Source organism: Lontra canadensis, unplaced genomic scaffold, assembly GCF_010015895.1.
Source record: "Lontra canadensis isolate GAN:19392208 unplaced genomic scaffold, GSC_riverotter_1.0 scaffold25, whole genome shotgun sequence".
NCBI classification, from domain to species: Eukaryota; Metazoa; Chordata; class Mammalia; order Carnivora; family Mustelidae; genus Lontra; species Lontra canadensis.
Genome location: NW_022631019.1, coordinates 10,637,272 through 10,655,385, shown reverse-complemented (window position 1 = coordinate 10,655,385; position 18,114 = coordinate 10,637,272). Strand labels below are relative to the sequence as shown.

Genomic DNA, 18,114 nt, shown 5'->3' with positions numbered 1-18,114 from the left:
CTGCTCTTAGGTTAAAGCAGACCGTCTTAGCAGGGCCCCGCAAGCCCACAAGGCACAGCCCCTGCTGCCCTTCCCTGCCAGTCCTGCCCCACCTCTGACCCCCATTTCTTTTAGTCCCTTGTATTCTTCCTGCTCCCCTCCCACCACCATGCAAGTCTTTTTGCCCAGAATTTTCTCCCCACCCTTCTTCTCCCCTCCCCTCTTTGGCAAATAAATACTATGCATCCTGCAGATGCCCTGCCCTCCCTGACCAGGTCAAAGTCCCACAGGTCTCCTTTGTAGCACTTGTCACCTTCAAATTTTATGTCTGAGTGATTTTTCAATTTGCACCCACCCTCCCCTCCCCAGATCACAAGGTGTTTGAGGGCCGGAATGGTGTCTATTTCCCCTTCAATATTGTAATGTGGCAAATTTCAAACATACAGATAAAGCTAGAGGAATTTCCCAGCTAACACCCATACACTCATGACCACGATTCCACCTGATCCAACCCACTACATCTCTGCCCCACACAGGACTGGTCTCTAGTAGGCATACAATAAATCTTCGTTGAATGACACTGGTTCAATGTCCTTCCACCTCTAAAATGATAAATATAAAATGAATAGGTATATGTTCGATAGCGTTCACTTCAGTATTATCTAGAAGTATGGAGAACTGGAAACAACCTAAATGCCCATGATAAAAAAAAAATTAAAAAAAAAGTATGGGTAATGCCTACTCTGTGCCAGATACTTCTCTGAATACTTTACATACACCAATACATTTTAATCCTCACAACAATCTTAAGGGGTAGGTATCCGTATTATCCTCACTTTACAGGTAAGGAAACTGAGGCATAGAGAGAATAAGAATCCTACAGCTATTTCCATGGGAAAATGCTGTGAACATTACAACTGGACTCTAACAGTTGTGACAGCATCAAATGCCGGCAAAGGTCACGGAGCAACAGGAACTCTCGTGCATTGCTGACGGGAATGCAGAATGGTACAGGCCCTATGGAGGACTGTTTGGTGGTTTCTTTAAAAACTAAGCCTACTCTTACTACAGGCTCCAGCAATCATACTCCCTGGTATTTACCCAAAGGTGCTGAAAACTTACATTCACACAAAACCCTGCACATGGATGGTGATATAAGCTTTACTCATAACTGTCAAAACTTGGAAGCAACCAGGATGTCCTTCACTAGGTGGATGGATAGATAAGATAGATAAACCGCAGTCCATCCGGAAAATTACTCGGTGCTAAACAGAAGTGTGTTATCAAGTCGTGAAAAGACACGGAGGGAACTGAAGTGCATGTTATTAAGTGAAAGCAACCGGTCTAAAAGGTTGTATGATTCCAACTGCATGACGTTCTGGAAAAGGCAGAACCATGGAGGCAGTGAAAAGATCGGTGGTCGCCAGGAGCGGGAGGTTGGGGGAAGGACGAAGAGGCAGAGAGCAGAGGATTTTTAGGACAATGACACCATCCTGCATGATTCGATAATGGTAGATACAGGACACCTTTGTTCAAACCCAGAGAACATGCAATGCCAAGAATGAGCCCCGATGTAAAGCGTTGTCTCTGGGCATAATGGTGCGTCAGTGTAGGGTCACCACTCTGGTGGTGGGGGATGGTGATAATGGGGGCCTGGGCATGTGGGGGGGCAAGGGGTACAAGGGAAGTCTCTGTACAATACTTTCCATTTTGCTGTGAACCTAGAACTTCTCTAAAAAATCCGTTAAAAATTATATATATATATATATATATATATATAATGCTAGTTGCTTCTGAGAGATAGGATTTAGCATAATTTTGCTTTAATTTTCCTTTTGCTTGTGTCACATCTCATTTTTCTTCAGTAATCATGTCTCACTTTTTTTTTTTCTTACCCCCAAGGAAAATCACTTCTCAAAGAAAGTCTGCAGAAGGGACTACTTGGCCACATACCTAAGAAGCTTTCTTCAACAGATGTCCCATCATGATAAGATTTAACACGACATTTGAGAGTCATGCAACTACGTGAGGAAAAAAAAAGGTGACATTAACCTGTGTCGGAGCTGGATAACTGGATGCCGACGTCCCGGAGGAGACGCTCCGTTTCCTCCAGCCAGGACAGAGACAGACGCAGGATGTCCAGCACCACCTTCTGGAGCCCTGAAACAGGTGGGCTCACCTGAAGGTTCTGAAGCATGTCCACCTCTTTCTTCAGGTCCTTGCTACAGCAGGACATTTTCATGCAAGCCTGGAGAGACACGAGATCATGAGGAGCCCAGATCCTGTCGCTGGAGACAGTACCCGAAGAATGGCGCTGTCGCCTTTGCCGTGAAGCAGACCATGCCCCAGGCTGGGCGCACTGGGACAGCTCTGCTTTTGGGGCAGCTTTCGCTCTTTTTTTTCTTTTTTTCCACTCTAATTTGGACTTTGGATGGCCAAAGAGACCCCACTTTTAGGTATCTGTGGCAAATCGCCAAGGACCTCTGGCGGCAATGGGAGCCAAGTCTGGCGACTTCCGTTCGTCAAAATTCCTGTTGAGATCAATGTCTCAGCTGGTCAGAAAGCGGGGTTTCCTGTCTCAAAAGTGTGCTGACAAGCCAGCGTTTGCGCAGGCTCCCCAAATAGTAGCTGCTTATTTCCAGAGAAAGCAGAAGCAGCTGCCTGTTCTGGAAGGCTCCATTTCGGTGTGGGAGCCGTGGGGGTTCAGGCAGACTCCTGGGCCGGTCTCCTCCAGAATCAAAAGCAAAAGAGGCGTGCGTGCGCGTGCGCGCGCGCGCACACACACACACACAAAGACCCCAAAACACTTTCCACTGCTGGGCCAAAAAAAAATATATATATAGCAATAATAATTCAAATAAAGGGCAGGAATGTTTCTTTGCTTTCTCTGGAAATAACAGGAGACTTACTTATTCATTCATGCGTGGGTCTGGGGCCTCCCCAAGTCAGTCCCAGAAGCGTGTCAGGCCTCTTTCCTTGGCCATACTAAATTCATCTGGGAGGCATTTTTTTGAGGCTCTTTGTTTTCTGCTCTCAAACAGATTTCTCCAACAAGAGAAAAGGACAAAAGAGAGCAGAGCATTTCTGCCTGACCTGCTCCACGAACTCTGGGCAATTTCCCAAACCAGTAGCACAAGAATGAGATGAAGGGGACATTTGTAAAAAGCCGAGAGAGGCCACCTGACAGCTGTCTAAAGATGCCTTCAGCTTCTCCATGTTCTCTATGATTGCCTCCTGTTTGGAATTGCTGAGCTGAGTCTCCTTCTGCAGCATCCATTTTTTTTGCTGAAAGTTGATGCTGTCCTCAGTGACCTGGGTAATCTTCTCTATTAGCTGGTGAGAAAAAGAAAAGAGAGATTTAGAGGACAGGGTGGCTCTGGGAGGGGAGCTGGGAGCATTACTTCAAGCTCCCGGGGCCACAGGTAAGCAGGGAGGCCCTGACATGTCTTGGTGATGGCTCTGGAGGAGGATACTGGCTCTGTCTCCAGGACAGGTCTCCCGCTTTTAAGAGCCAAAGATCTGTAATGTTATCATGAGTTTGTTCATGAGTTTGTTCTAGATTCTTCTGCATGGTAGCAGTGATTTATAACACAGAACCTGATGCTGTGGGCTCGTGAATAGCAGGTCAGTGTCTGCAGCCAATGAGAGCGGCCCAAGCTGGGTCTTCTCACATATGCATGGACACAGAGTGTTGGAAAGAACATCAAAGAATGACAAGGCAATCATTATGGCCAGAAGTCCACCCCCATGACCATCACTTCCCTTCAGAAGGAAGAAGTGAGAATGCATCGTCTACAGAGAGGCAGCATCCCCCTTTTAAGGTGCTAACGAAGGGTAAATGTGTGTGTCTGGAGACCAGAAATAGGCCTGAGTGGTTTAATTTGATTTTCACAGAAACATTTCAAGGGAGTTTAACTGGCTTTTACTTTAAAAGCCAGGAAATCCCATAAAATCAAAACAAATCTTTATGGTGTAGCAACAGTGTGAAAAATATATACCACCAACAAAACACAGAAACATATGCTTCCAGTGTCTGGAGTCCCAGGTCCCTGAAGGGGGAAGTGACAACGCGAGACAAACCTGTTGATCGGTGATGGGCTTGTCCAGGAACGGCTTCACTCGTCCGTAGGTGGCCTTGATGACTTGACTTCTGAAATGCTCCAGCTACAGCACAAAGGGAAGACGACACAGTGAGTGGGGCTGGTGGGAGTCCGCGAGCCTGGGTACGGCATTTCTACCGCCGGGGGTCCAGGAGGGAGGATGGTCCTTGCACCGCTAACGGTCATTATGGGTCATGAAAACATTCACCTCTCACTGGAAGGGGCAGTGCCGACAGAAGAGAACAGGGCAGCAGATTTTAATTACTTTTTAGGTCTGCCTGCCGAGCCCAGCAGACCCACGTGGGCAGCGTACACACGCCTTGTGCCCTCGGAAGAACCACTTGGTGCCAATTATCCAGTGGGAAGTCTGGGGCCGGGAGCGTTCTTCCTTAATTGTTAAGTTGGCTCCAGACTGTGAAATAAATATTGAAGCCGTCAGCCGAAGTAAATGGTGTCATCAGCTCGGGTGCCTGGCGAGAGCACAACATGCTCCCTTCTGCCATTCTGGGCCTCCAACCGTCCATGTCCTGAACACCGTGTCTATTGTCTTCGTCTCCCCAGAGCCTGGTACCGTGCCTGGCAGAGTGGGCGCTCAATACATATTCATCAGATGCTCGTATGCAGAGACATCTGTCTGAAAACCAGGTCCTCTACTTCGGTTCCACCGGCTTCTATCCAGTGCCTCCTGGGCGCTGGTGTTTTCAGATTACGGCTGATGAAACAGCACAGTTAAATTAAATCGGGGCACACAGAAGTTCAAGTTCAAGGTGTCTGGTTCCCAGAGAAGTGAGAGGCAAAGAAGCCCCCTTTCTCTGAGAATTTACTAACACAGCCTGGGTTTTTGGCTCACTGGCAAAATATGGTCATTGACTCTAAAACAGAAAATTACCAAAAAAATTACCCTGAAAATTACAAAAAAATTAAACACACAAAACAAAAATAACAACAACAACAACAAAAAGTAAAAATGAGCCCTGAAGGGAACATAAATGCCACTGAACCAATTTAAAAGTCAGAAGGTCCTAATATGCAGGGTTTACTACATTCTGTGGGCCTCTGGGAACACAAGAGTGGACTGATGAGTCTCCGAAGGACCCCCGTGGAATCAGCCTGCCCAGGGCTGACCAGGGTGGGAGGTGTCTCCAGGCATTCCAGGCCACTCTCTGGATCCACACACAAAGGATCGAACTAGCCCAGGAAGAGGGTATGTAGAGAGAGGGCCCTGTGGATATGGACCCCCATGACCACCAGAGGCATCCAACAACATTGCCCGGGGACAGGTCCTCTTGGTTCCTGTGCTCCGTCCTGGAGCCACTTGTCTGCGGAGGGGCAGAATCTCAGACAGGGAGCAGGGCCATGGAAATACAGGGGCGGGATGGGAAGGTGGAAGAGACAGGACTCATCCTCTGTCTCCTGGGTCTAGACCCAGAGGAATCTCAGTGTCTCTTAGGGTCCTCCCAAATGACTTCTCCCTAGAGCCATAACCTAGACCTTGGTACTTGGGCAAGTGACACAGATCATGCCTTCAGGTCAGGTTTGTGTTGGGGGCTGCAGAGCACAGGAAAGGTGAGGGTCTAGTCCAGGTGCACAAAGGGAGGCCCACATTGGCAGGCTCTCTGCCTTTGCACTGTGTTGGCACCCTGCAGAGATGACACTGGGGTTGTCATCTGTTGAAGGGGCTTTAAGATCTGTCCAACTGTCAGCATCATTATTTAACTTGTGTGTGCCTCTCACAAAGCCAGGTCACGCTGCCCTGTGAAGGCCTGGAAAGACTTTGGGAACTGGGTCTCATGGGATAGAGGCCTCCTTTAAGATTTTCTTGGAGGTTCACAAACCCTTCTGAGAATCCAGTGGGTGACATGGTAGACCCTCCTTCCCAGAAAAACAAAAGTATGCGTACACACACACACACACACACACACACACACACACAATGTTCTTGGGTCCCCTGCAGCTGTCCAAGGTTGCCAGAAGACAGCCCCTTGGGGAGAAGTCCAAGGTGGGCTTCCCTCGGAGGGCCCCATTCTGGAGGGTCAGTGCCCCCCATCCTGGCTTCCCGTTTGCTCTCCCTTAGCCTTTGGTGAAGTCTTGTTTGCATGTTCTGGACCTTGCATCTGTGTCACACATAAGAGGAAGGGCCACTGGGCCACCTGGGGCCAGGATATTAGGGAAATGGCAACCCCAGATGGGCCTGTCCGAGCTTGCTCACCACCCTGCCCAAGGACTTCCCCATCCAGAGAGCGTGCTGACATTCTGGGATCTTACTTTATCTCAAGGACACTGACTGGACACTGACTGTGACATCTGCTGGTCAACAGAGGAAGTGAGATCATGGTGAATATCAGGACAAAAAATGTGAGGAAGAAAGTACTAGAAACACCATGGGATCAAGAGGTTCAAACTCCTCCCAACAGGGAACCACGCAGCGGGTTAACTGGGGCGGGCATGGAGCCAGGAGGGGCTGCCTGGGTCTCAGACAGTGGGGAACTGCTTCGGTGGACAGCTTCCCAGAAGCCTGTTCGAGGTGTCCACTGGGATGCAGAAGCCACACACGGCTTCTCCCCTGGGATAAAAGGGAGAATTCAACTACGGCCACTGTCCTCACACGTCCCCACCAGTGGCTTGGGTGCAGAAAACCCCCGGGGAATGTGGGCCTCTGAAGGGGGCTCTGGAGCTGGCCTACCTGACCTACTGCCCTTTCCAAATTGACTTTAATGAGGTTCTCTCTGTTCCCCATTTCTTGTAGCTGGAGCAATTTCCTTCTGGAATCCTCCTGAAGCTTCTCTTCAACCTGAAATGACGATGAAAGCATATGCTTGCCGCTAATGTGATCATAATGCACTCCGGGGAACTTCCTCCAAGGGGGCTAATGGCCATGGGGGAGTCCCTGGGAGGCAGGGGGTGCTGCAGCCCAGGTGGCAGGGGTCACAGGCGAGTGCAGGGTGGAGGCAGGATCGCAGAAGCCACCTCCCCAGGGTAGAGGGCCACGCTCTGCATGCCCAAGCTCAGGGTCTGATCCCCTCTGGGTCCCCGGCAAGCTGTGTGACCGCCAAACAGTGTCCTCATCTGTCAAATAGGGACGATGATCCCAGGTGCGCCTCACAGGGTTATTGCGGGGACTCAAAATGTTTAATAGAGTAGTGCCAGTACTTCCCCAGGGCGCTACTGGTGCATCAGGAGCTGTAATCTGTAGAAGTGGACAGAATGTCCACCAGGTGGCGTCATCCTAATGCTGCTAGGAACTGCCCCATGCTGGGTACTTGACAGATGTCATTGTTAGGTTTATTATTCTATTTGTCACTGCCACTTTTAGCACACTCACCAGTGGAAACCTGTCTAGGGGCTTGCTAAACAGTATCTTTTAAGAATCACAGATCACAAAGAAGGCATTTACCCGGCGAGGGTTGGGTGGTGGAGAACCTGCCCCTTTATTCTCTGGTAATGGTCAAGGGCAGGTGAGCCTGCAGGTGCTCGATGCTGCCCTCTGCTGGCGATTATGCAAACCTGCAGCTGCGGCCTTCTTTTCCGAACAACCACCTTTGGAAGCGCCTGTTGAGCTCAGGGCTCTGGCACTATCGGGAAATGAAGCAAACTCCCCTAAACGAACGTGAGGATTTTGTGCTGAAACAAATTCACAAGCTGTTTCTTAGGGGGCTGAGGGGAGGGGGAGTCACAGAAGTAATACAAGACCCAGAAGAACCCCGTAGAGCTTTCTTCTGAGCAGTGTGGCACAGGGGCTGTAGCGAGGGTACCTTGGCAAAGCTATCTAACCTTAGCTTCTTCCATGTACGTCCTCCCCCCACCCCCCACCCATCTAAACATGCTCTGACGTCTGTTTCAGCAGACTTTCTCATACGCTGCGAAAGCCAAGTCCAGCCTGGATTCTGCCTTTAGCTAAGCTCCCCATCTAATGAACAGCGCCCCCCCCCACCCCTGCCCCAGCCTTTGGGTCTTCCTACGCTGCCACTGCACTCTGTCTCTCATGCCCAGCAATCCCCCAAGCCTGTGGCTCCGACCCTTCTCATCTCCAGTCCTCATCTCCGTCCCTCTCCTGGCGAGCCCACCACCCCCACCACCAGGCACTGGGGACCTCTGGCGGGTGATAAGTGGCCTCCACCTTCTTGTTTGCTTCCTCCCAGCACGTTCTTCATGGTGCTGGGCCAGTTACCAGGCTGTGGAGCAGCTCGGTCTGCCAGAACTTTCTGCTGTGATAGCCATGCTCTGTGTCTGTGCTGAGTGGTAGCCGTATCTGGTTCTCAGGCACTTGAAATGCGGCTGGTGTGACTGAGGAACTCAGTTTTGAATTCTACCTAATCTTGATTAACTTCAGTGTGAAGAGTCACATGTGGCTAGTGGCTATGCCCCAGTAACTGAAGCCAGACCAACATGGCCTCCGGTCTAGGCTTCGCCTCCTACTGAAAGGGTGGCTGGCCGTGGCCTGGTTACCTAACTAGTGACTAGGAGACTTGATTCCCTCGTGTGTGAAATGGAGAGGATGAATGTTGGAGAGAGATGAAATATTTGGCATAATGCCTAGTGCACAGGAAATTATAGCTATTGTTTTCATCATCATCATTATTATTTTTATAGGATTTTATTTATTTATTTGATCGAGAGAGCGAGAAAGAGCACTAGTAGGGGGGCAGGCAGAGGGAAAGGGAAAAGCAAACTCCCCACTGGACAAGGATACTCATGCGGGACTCAATCCCAGGACTGTGGGATCATGACCTGAGCTGAATGTGGACGTTTAACCAACTGAGCCACCCAGGTGCCTTTTACCATTATTACTGATCACAATGTAATCACACCAGTGCCCTGTTTGAAAGCTTTCAGCAGCTTCCCGCTTGCCTGTGTGGTAGGTTGCCCGAGTGCCACACCAATGCAAAACACCCAGTCAAGGACTCAAGAAGCCCATGTGAATGCCAAACAAGGTAAACGAAAATGAATCCATGCCTAAATAATCATAATAAAGCTGCTAAAAATCAAGAGATAAGAAAATCTTAAGAGTGGCCGGGGAAAACAGATTACACAAAGGCACGGAGAGTTAGGCTTCTAAATGACTTCGAAGTAGAAACAACAGAATGATGGACCTAATGCTACCTATAACGCGCAGGCAGAACGTCATCGCCAATGCAGAAGTCGATCCTCAGTCAAAATGTGTTTTAAGAATGAAGGTTAAATATTCATTTTCAAAGATGCATATGCAAAAATCTGAGAGAATTTGTTATCATCACAGCCATGCTGAAGGAAACACTAAAGGGTGTTCTTCAGACAGAGGAACAATGATCCCATATGGATGATCAGAGATGCAGAAAAGACCAGAAGGAAGGTAATGTGTGGACATGAATATTGACTATAGAGAAATAGTGATAAGGTCTTCCAGACTTAGTCTATGGGACACCTGGGTGGTTCATTCAGGTAAGCATTTGACTCTTGACCTTGGCTTGGGTCTTGGTCTCAGAGTCGTGAGTTCAGGCCCTGCATTGGGTTCCATGCTGGGCACAGAACCCACTTAAAGACAAAACAAAACAAAACAAAACAAAACAAAATAAAGGGAATAGTTTAGAAAATGACAACAATGGCATAAAATCTGGAGGGGGTGAGCAAAGTTAGCGTTCTATAGTCATTGCCTTACCAAGGAGAAGGGGATAATTATCAAGTAATGTCAGATCTTGGTAAGTCAAGAATGCAGATTATAGCCATTAGATTGACTGTCAAAAACAGTTAAAGAATGAGGAACTCAACTACTACTGGATTTTGGTAAGTCAAGGCTGAATGCTATTGTCTTGTTATTACTAAAAGAGTAGTAAAAGAGGAAAGAATTTCCAAGCTAATAGAGAGAAAAATGGAATGAGAGAAAACCACTAACTCAAAAGAGGGCAAGAAAGAAAAGAAAAAGGAGCATCACACAGATTGTACAGCTGGCACTGAGCAGGAAGGTAGATTTAAACCCCAGTAAACCAGTGACCACATTATATATAAATGGACTAAAAGACAAAGATTGTCGAAGTAGATTTTACAAAGATGATATGGTATTTAGAAGAGATGCATCTAAAACTTAAAACAAAGATTTACAGAAAAATAGGAAAAAGACATGCTATGAAAATTCTAACCAAAAGAAAAACCAGTGTGGCTACCAGTTATATATATATTTATTTAAAGATTTTATTTATTTGAAAGGGAAAGAAGAAGGGGATGGAGAGGGACAAGCAGACTCTCCACTGAGCGCAGAGCCTGGTACTGGGCTTAATCCTAGGACCCTGAGATCATGACCTGAGCCAAAACCAAGAGCTGGATGCCAACTGAGCCACCCAGGTGCCCCACTGCTGGAATTATATTAATGACAAAGTAGATTTTAAGGGGAAAACACTACTAGAGATGAAGAGGGATATTTTATGATGATCAAAGGGTTTGTTTTTTTCCACAAAGAGAAGTGTTAAATTCTAAATGTACAGGCACCTAGTAACACAGCCTCAAAATATACAAAGCAAAAGTTGACAATACTAAAAGCAGCCACACACAAATGCACAGTATATTTTAAAAAAAATATACCTCTTCAACGACTGATAGAACACATAGCCAAACACTTCAATAAGAGCATTTAAGTTTAACAACATCACTGGCAAATCTGATTTTAATGGATCAATTCTCTTCTGGATAAATTTTACCAGCTAAGAGCTGAAGTCAGTCGAGACTAGTGGAGACATACAGGAGCACTGGAGTCAGACAGACCTGAGTTCACGTTCCGAACGTGAACAGCTACTTTATCTGCGAGCACTTGGCTAACATCCTTTACCTCTGCGAGCCTCAGTTTCTCAGCTGTCAAGCGGGTTTAACACCAGTATTGACCACACGCAACCCTTGTGAGATTCACGGAGATGATGGGTGTAGAGAGCCTGGCCCAGAGCGGACACTGGCCACACCGTCCTCGTCTTACCTTGCTCTTTTCTCGCAGCGTCTTGGAGATCACGTTCTGTTCGGTACAACTCTTCTTCAGCTCCTCCCTGAGCTTCTTCATTTCTTTCTCCATATCTTGGATTTGCTGAAAGAGTTTCAACAACAGGAAATCAACTTCCCTGATGGGAAGTAGGAGTTGCCTTCTGGGCTGCAAATTCTGAATCTCCGTAGCTCATTTCATTGGGTTCATTAAGGCTGAAACCTAGTCTGCTATTAGCTTAATTGCTTCCCTTGGGGGAAAATTCTACATCCGTGGGGCAAAGTAGGTATTTTTTTCAATGGATGTATGGGAAACTGGGTAAAGGGAAATGATTAAGCTTCTTTTGAAAATCAGCATGGATCCTGGATTAAACAGTACAAGATATCTATCAACTCATTAGAAGCTCTTCTCCGGGGGTATATTTTTGAGATCAATCTAAATAAGGACTCCTTGGACGAAACAACGGACGCGGTTTGGAAGGACAGAACAACGAAATTTTTCTTTTCTCCCATTTCGAGGCAGAGAATGGCAATGCTCCTGGCACAGAGAACGGGCGTCTCCTCCTCGTATCTAAGGCTCCGTACTTCCCAGCGAATGGAAACTCACACCAGCTGTTGTGCAAGAGGATTCGGTGGGCACAGGGAATGAACATTTTCATTTTAGTGCTCGTAGTTTGTTATTTATTTCCAAAGTCATCATCTAAGGCAAACGACACCTTTTCTTTTTTTTTTTTTTTGCACATTTTAATTAATTTTTCTGAATAAACATATAATGTATTTTTATCCCCAGGGGTACAGGTCTGTGAATCGCCAGACACCTTTTCTTTTTGTTTTCATGAATTGCTGTAACATTGGTATATTTCCACAAAAATATTTCTGGAAGGACTCTGTGTTATTAACTGTGCCCATGCCTTTGATAAACTCTGACAGTGGAAGATGACGCTTTGGGCACCAGGGGTCCAGGGTGCGTCCCCCGCCCAGCCCCAGGGGAAAGGCACCCACTGCCCAGAGAATGCTAGGAGAGTGTGTTTTTTTATGGTATTTTCAGCCATCTCTTCCTTGAGGCTAGAGGCAGCATTTCAGAGAACTAGGTGGTTAGGTTAACACTAAATCATTAAAGCCCCACAGCTTGTGCTACCTAATGGGCCAAGGAATCCCTTCCCGACCCACCCCCAAGAACCCCTGAAGGTCGAAGTCTAGTCGTTCTGGGGATACCTGGCAGTGAGGAGACTCAACTCACGATTTTGCAGAGTTTTAATTCTTTCCCTTGGGCTTCTTGGTACTCCTTGTGCGCATCTTCCTTCCGTAACTCTTCTTTCAGCACGGAGCACTGTGGAGAGAACGGACAGCAAGACCACGTGGGGTTGTCCGTGGGTCCCTAGTCCCCGTATTTGCCCCAGAGCGTTTCCTGTTGCTTCAGCCAAATTCACTCCCCCAAATTCTCAGAAGCGAGGCCGCTTGCGTCCAAGGGACGCCAGGGACGCTGCAGCAGTTCCTAGTCACCCTTCTCATGAGCTCTGGGGGTAACGTGTGTAAATTCTTCCTCAAGGGGCGCCTGGGTGGCTCAGTGGGTCAAGCCCTGCCTCCGGCTCAGGTCATGATCTCAGGGTCCCGGATCGAGCCCCACGCGCCGCTCCCTGTTCGCGGGGAGCCTGCTTCTGAGCCCTCTCCTCCCAGTTCCTGCGCGCTCTAACTCTGCCCCCCTCTCTCAAAATAAACGAATAAAACCTTTACAAATATATATAAATGTGGATTTCTAGGGCAGTATTTTCTTTCTTATCCCTCCAGTTTTGCTTCTCAGTATCACCGACTTCTTTTTCCCTAAAATTCACACGCATGAGGGCTGCCCAGGGCTGCCAGCTTGGGGGCAGGGGCCTCTGTGCTAGGGGCAGGCACAGGCTGGCAGAGGGCAAACACCTCATCCCGAGGTCAGTGAGGAAGGGGAACCGGGGAGAAAAAGAAACCGCATGTACTTCAGGAAGCAGAACAGCCCAAACGCGGATGTTCTTCCATATCTCTTCCACTCAACACCAGCTCTGCAACCCGCCCTCTCTCCAACACGCATGCGCAAGTACGCACGCACGCACACACGGACAGACGCACGCACGCACGCACGCATGCGCCCCACAGAAAGCCGTGGTCCTGTGCGGCTGGGAAGTCAGTCGGCGGGGTATGGTCCGGGCTCCGCCAGGCCCGTGAGCAGGTGCAGAGGCCGAAGAGCCCAACTGAAGTCAGCCTCTCACTTCTCCGAAAATGGGTTTGTTATCCCCATTTCGCAGATGTGGAAACAGAGGCCCAATATGCTACGAGAAAGGAAAGCTCTGGGATTGGCTCCTGGTCCCTCCGACCCCAAAGCTCGCGCTCTGCATCTTCTCTGTCCCACACTGAGTGTCGGACTAAGCACCTGATGGTACTTCCTGTGCCTTTTCTTTGGAACTGCGAGTTCTAATCCCCCCACATCCCTGCAGACAGAGCTACCCGACCAGGCGGCCACCGGAATCTCTGAGCTGCCTCCCCGAGATGACAGCTGTTGGGTTTTACCTCGACTCATGGAAACACACAGAGCACACGCATCCTGAGAAGTCTTCATCTACAGGCTCAGGGTTCCAAAGTCAGGACTGAAACATCATTTGCAGAGTCAAAGTTACACTTTAAAAGTTCTTTACCTTGCAGAGAACCTGGCCCCTTGCCTTTAGTCTCTCCAGAAGGGCCTTTGGTGTTTGGGGCCGCCCAGCAGCTGTCCTCCCTGTGCCTTCCCTATGCCCTTGGGCACCGGCATGGTCTTGCAGTGGTGGGAGAAATGGGAGTGACATTGAAAGCCGGGGTCCGGGGTACGTGAGATAAGTCACGGGACTCTGATCTGCTTTTCGGGGACAGTTACAAGGACGATGATGGCACCCCAACACTCACCCTGGAGCTGAGGGCTTCAAGCTGGTGATCCTTTTCTTTGTTCTCGCTTTTTAGTTGGTTCACCTCCTGTTTGAGTCGTTCGATTTCCTCATCCTTTGTTAACAATTCTTTCTGCAATGATGACACCATCCCTGTAAAAAAAAAAAATAAAAAATAAACAAAGACTCACAGAGCTCAAAGGAGCAGGAAGGATTACTGTTGCCACAGCTGTCAGCCAGCTTGAGGCCGAGTCCCTTCTGAACCCCGGGCCGTCCCTGGTCCTTGCTTGCAACTGAGGAGCTTGTGTCCAGGCTCCCAGAGCTGGGCCAGGGATGACACTGAAATTCGTGGAACAGTGGTTAAGACCTCAGAACAAGAAGTCAGCGAGTGTTGCCAGGAAAAGAAAAGCCTGTGGGTTTGGGCTTGGCAGGAGTGTCCACACCCTGGACCAGGAGAACAAAGGCTCAGTGCAGGGAAGGACCAGGAATTTTTCACCAGAGGCCATAAAAAGTCTTGTGATAGAAGGAGGGTGTGAGAAGGGTGGCTGGATTCACACTCAGACCTGAGTTTGGAACACATTTCAACCACTTAGTAGCACGGCATTCTTGGACAAGTTATTTCCCCTGTATCTTTCACTGTATCTCCCCCATGGAGTTGTTACAAGGGTTAAAGACCTATAAAGAACATAGGAGAGTGGCTGAGCCATAGCATTTGTTACAGGTACCTATTATTTTTTATAGTAGCCGGCTTCTAAAATGGCCCCAGTCATCTCAGCCTCCTGGAATTCCTGCTCTGGCACAGCCCTCTCCCACCATGAGTAGGGCTGATGTGTGGAACCAGTGTGAGATTGTGGAAAAGATGGACTGTGACTTCCTAGATGGGTCATAAAAGACATTGCAGCTTTCTCTTTGCTCTCTGTTGGATCACTCGCTCGGGGGAAGCCAATCACCATATTGTGAGGATGCTCAAGCCGCCAGGGGAGAGGCCCACATTCTGGGGAATGGAGGTGTCCAGCCGACAGCCTCGTGGACCAGCCATTCTGGAAGCAGATCCTCCAGCTCCCGCTGGGGCTTTAGATGAGGTGACAGTCACCCCCGCCAATGTGTTGACTGCCCCACATGGGAGACCTTGCAAACCAAGTCACCCCACATTCCTGAGCTCCAGAAGCTGGATGAGATGATAAATAGTGGTTGTTGTTTTACCTGCTAACTTTGGGGATAACAGGTTATGCAGCAGGAGATAAGTAATACATTACTGGACTTTCATGAGTGAGGACACGTGGGAAGAAGGGTGCAGAAATGCTGTGGGACTGGATGAGCTCACGTGTTTCTCTTCTCAGAAGAACATTATGCCCAATTTTATTGGTAGCTGTCAATCAGAAAAGTATGTGAAATAAAGGACAAGTGATCCAGAATTTCATTTCAACAGTAAGCTCTGTCATAGGACATGGTGAGGTTATTTTGAAACAGGTTGATCCCTTTGGGGCTTGCCTTCTGGCTTTGTGAGGTGGGACCAGAGCAACCTTTAGTCTAGAGGTGATGGAGTCTCATGACTAAGCCAACACTTTTTTTTTAAAAATATTTTATTTATTTGACAGAGATCGCAAGTAGGCAGAGGCAGGCAGAGAGAGGAAGGGAAGCAGGCTCCCTGCTGAGCAGAGAACCCGATGCGGGGCTCGATCCCAGGACCCCGGGATCATGACCTGAACCGAAGGCAGAGGCTTTAACCCACTGAGCCACGCAGGTACCCCCAAGCCAACACCTTTTTGACTCTCTACCAGATACCCTGTGTATTATGAGGCCTCTCCCTTTTGGAGGCTGGGAAAATGAACCATTCCTAACCTGTGTGAGCTTCGAGATGGTTCCCTCTGCTCCTGTTGGGTTTTCTTTCCCTGCCCACATATGTGTGCTGCTCAATACTCAGCTGAACATTGGTGGGGGACCCTCTAAAGATCACCGGGGCTCTCGCTGTGTGGCTTCTCCTCTCTGGCATGCTGCCCAGCGCCCTGTAGCTGTGTTGGCTTCTCCAATGCTATCCCCTCAACATGGGGGGGCCCTCTGGGCTCTGCCTGGGGTCTCCTTCCTGTGCTGTGGTCTGGAACCCCTCAGTGGGCACTAAGCTGGGGCAATCATAGGGTTTCTGGTTTGTTTCCTCTCTCCTGGATCATGGTCACATGAAAATAATTACTGCAGATTAATTTTTTCTTTTTTTGGTTGCTTCAGGCAGAAAAGCCTGAAACCCAGTCTCTGTCATTCCATCTGCCCTGTACATCTTTCCTGCCTCTCTCATTGCAGAAGAAGGCATTGTGATGGCCTCTCTGAGCCTGGTCCCTGAGTGGCTACAATGAGCAAAGCCCCGGCTAAGCCAAGATGGACACCAAGGTGGAGGCAAGACATGAGCCCGCCTGTTATAAGCCACTGAGCCTCAGGGCCCATTATTGCAGTGAAACCCAGCCCTGTGCTTCTGGAACTTGAATGTGCATATGACACCCCGGGGATCTCACCAATGTGCAGATGCCCCTTCAGGAGGTCCGGGCTGGGGCCTGAAACTCTGTGGTTCTCCCCAGGACCCAGCGCAGGAAGGGCTCAGGAAATATCCGAGGACAGGGAAGATCATGAACAGGCCTGGCAGGCGGTGGCGGTAGGGGCGGGAAGTTGTGGAGTGAGGCGGAGGGAAAGCCTGGAGGTGAACCTGCCGGGGGTCAGGCAGTCCCGGCACAGGACGTCGAATTCATAAAGTGATGGATGGCCATTCACCTGTGCCTCAGCGTTACGCTCGCTTGGTCTTTGCAGCTCTGGATGCGTTTCCTGCTGTGTAGCAGGTGCTCTGAGAGCACTGTGCCCCATCCAGACTCACTGCCTGCTCCCCCTCGCCTGCCTCACTCCCTCCCCTCTTTCTCTGCTAATGGCCCTATCCTTCTCAGGCTTGTGATTTCTCTCTAAAAACCCCAGGGGCTCCCCATCCCCCTTAGAATAAAACCCAGACTCCTCCCTGTGACTTGCCTCCCTCTCTGACCCTGCCCTCCCCCCAGTCCCATGTTTACCCCACTCCAGCCACACTCACCTTTAGCTCCTCCCATGCTGCCAGCTGGCCCTAGCCTCAGGCCCTTTGCACTTGTGATCCCTGTGCCTGGAACACTTTTCCTTCTGGCTTCCTGACTGTTCTTCCCTTTCACCTTTTCAAAGACCTGTCCTTGCCCACCCACTAAGCTCTTCTCCCTTCACTTTCATCCCTGAAGCACTTTGCTCCCACACTGGCCAGTTTTCTCTGAAACAGGCTTATTTACCTGTTTACTTTTTTGGTGTCTGTCCCCAACTTGCAAATATGAGCCCTAGGAGCACAGGAACATTGTGCTCAGGGCTGTCTCTCCCTGGCACCTAGAACAGGGCCTTACACCTAGTAGGTGCTCGATTAACATGTGGAATGAATGAATGAAAGGATCCAGGGTAAGAAACGGCTGGCCTCTGGAAAGTGCGTTGTGTCCCACCCCAAGGTCTATAGTGTGCAGCCCCCTCTGCTGGCCAGTTAGGAAATGTTTTCACCCGGGCCCAAGGGCACCAGGTGCCCTAATGCGGTGACCCCACTCTGTCCACATTCCAGCTTGTACTGAAGGCAAGCTGGCTTCTGGAACTGCCTGAGCCACAGGGTGCCCTGTGTTCTCCCTGGTGAGCCTGGCGCTCGCTAGACATAACTAAGTGATAACCTTCCCTCAAATAGTTAAAAAGGCCCTGCCCTAGGAACTGGATGGCAAAAATCCTCTCTTGAGGGCTGCCTCCAACTCATAGACACAGGCCACTAGAAGACCTCTCAGACTGCACCCCAGATCAGTGAGCAGCGGTGTGGTGGTTGATTGGTGATGTCTGCTGTTGCCGGGGAATGAGGGGGATGGGGCAGCTCTCAGGCCCACATCAGAGAGAGCTCACCTGAGGTGATGGCTTTGTCCCTCCTCAAGTTCTCACCCTCATTCTTCAGGGATGTGATTTCTGAGTTCCTCTCAGACAGCGTCTGGCACAGCACCTGGCTGTAGCCTTTCTGCAGGTCACTGATCTGTGGGAGGAGGCAACACACAGTCAGAGGGAGCCAGCCCAGGTGTATGGGATACGTGGGTACTTCTCCCTGTTTGGACAAGATTTGGATTGATCTTTGGTGGGGAGCTGGGGACACTGAGCTTTTTAGTTTTAACTGGTAGAAGGTACAAGAGAGGGGCTGT

The 18,114-nt window shown here is 49.3% G+C and overlaps 1 protein-coding gene across 1 annotated transcript in view; it reads right to left on the bottom strand.

Annotated features, from left to right (window-relative positions):
* Window positions 1-18,114, bottom strand: part of FHAD1 (forkhead associated phosphopeptide binding domain 1) — a 128,356-nt gene that overhangs the window by 49,364 nt on the left and 60,878 nt on the right. Inside the window, exons 7-14 of the mRNA XM_032863473.1 lie at window positions 17,828-17,951; window positions 13,926-14,056; window positions 12,256-12,345; window positions 11,017-11,121; window positions 6,763-6,870; window positions 4,060-4,143; window positions 3,160-3,312; window positions 2,032-2,227 (exon numbers count right to left, since the gene is read on the bottom strand). Of these exons, the coding sequence (XP_032719364.1) occupies window positions 2,032-2,227; window positions 3,160-3,312; window positions 4,060-4,143; window positions 6,763-6,870; window positions 11,017-11,121; window positions 12,256-12,345; window positions 13,926-14,056; window positions 17,828-17,951 (991 nt within the window). The remainder of the gene's footprint in view (window positions 1-2,031; window positions 2,228-3,159; window positions 3,313-4,059; window positions 4,144-6,762; window positions 6,871-11,016; window positions 11,122-12,255; window positions 12,346-13,925; window positions 14,057-17,827; window positions 17,952-18,114) is intronic.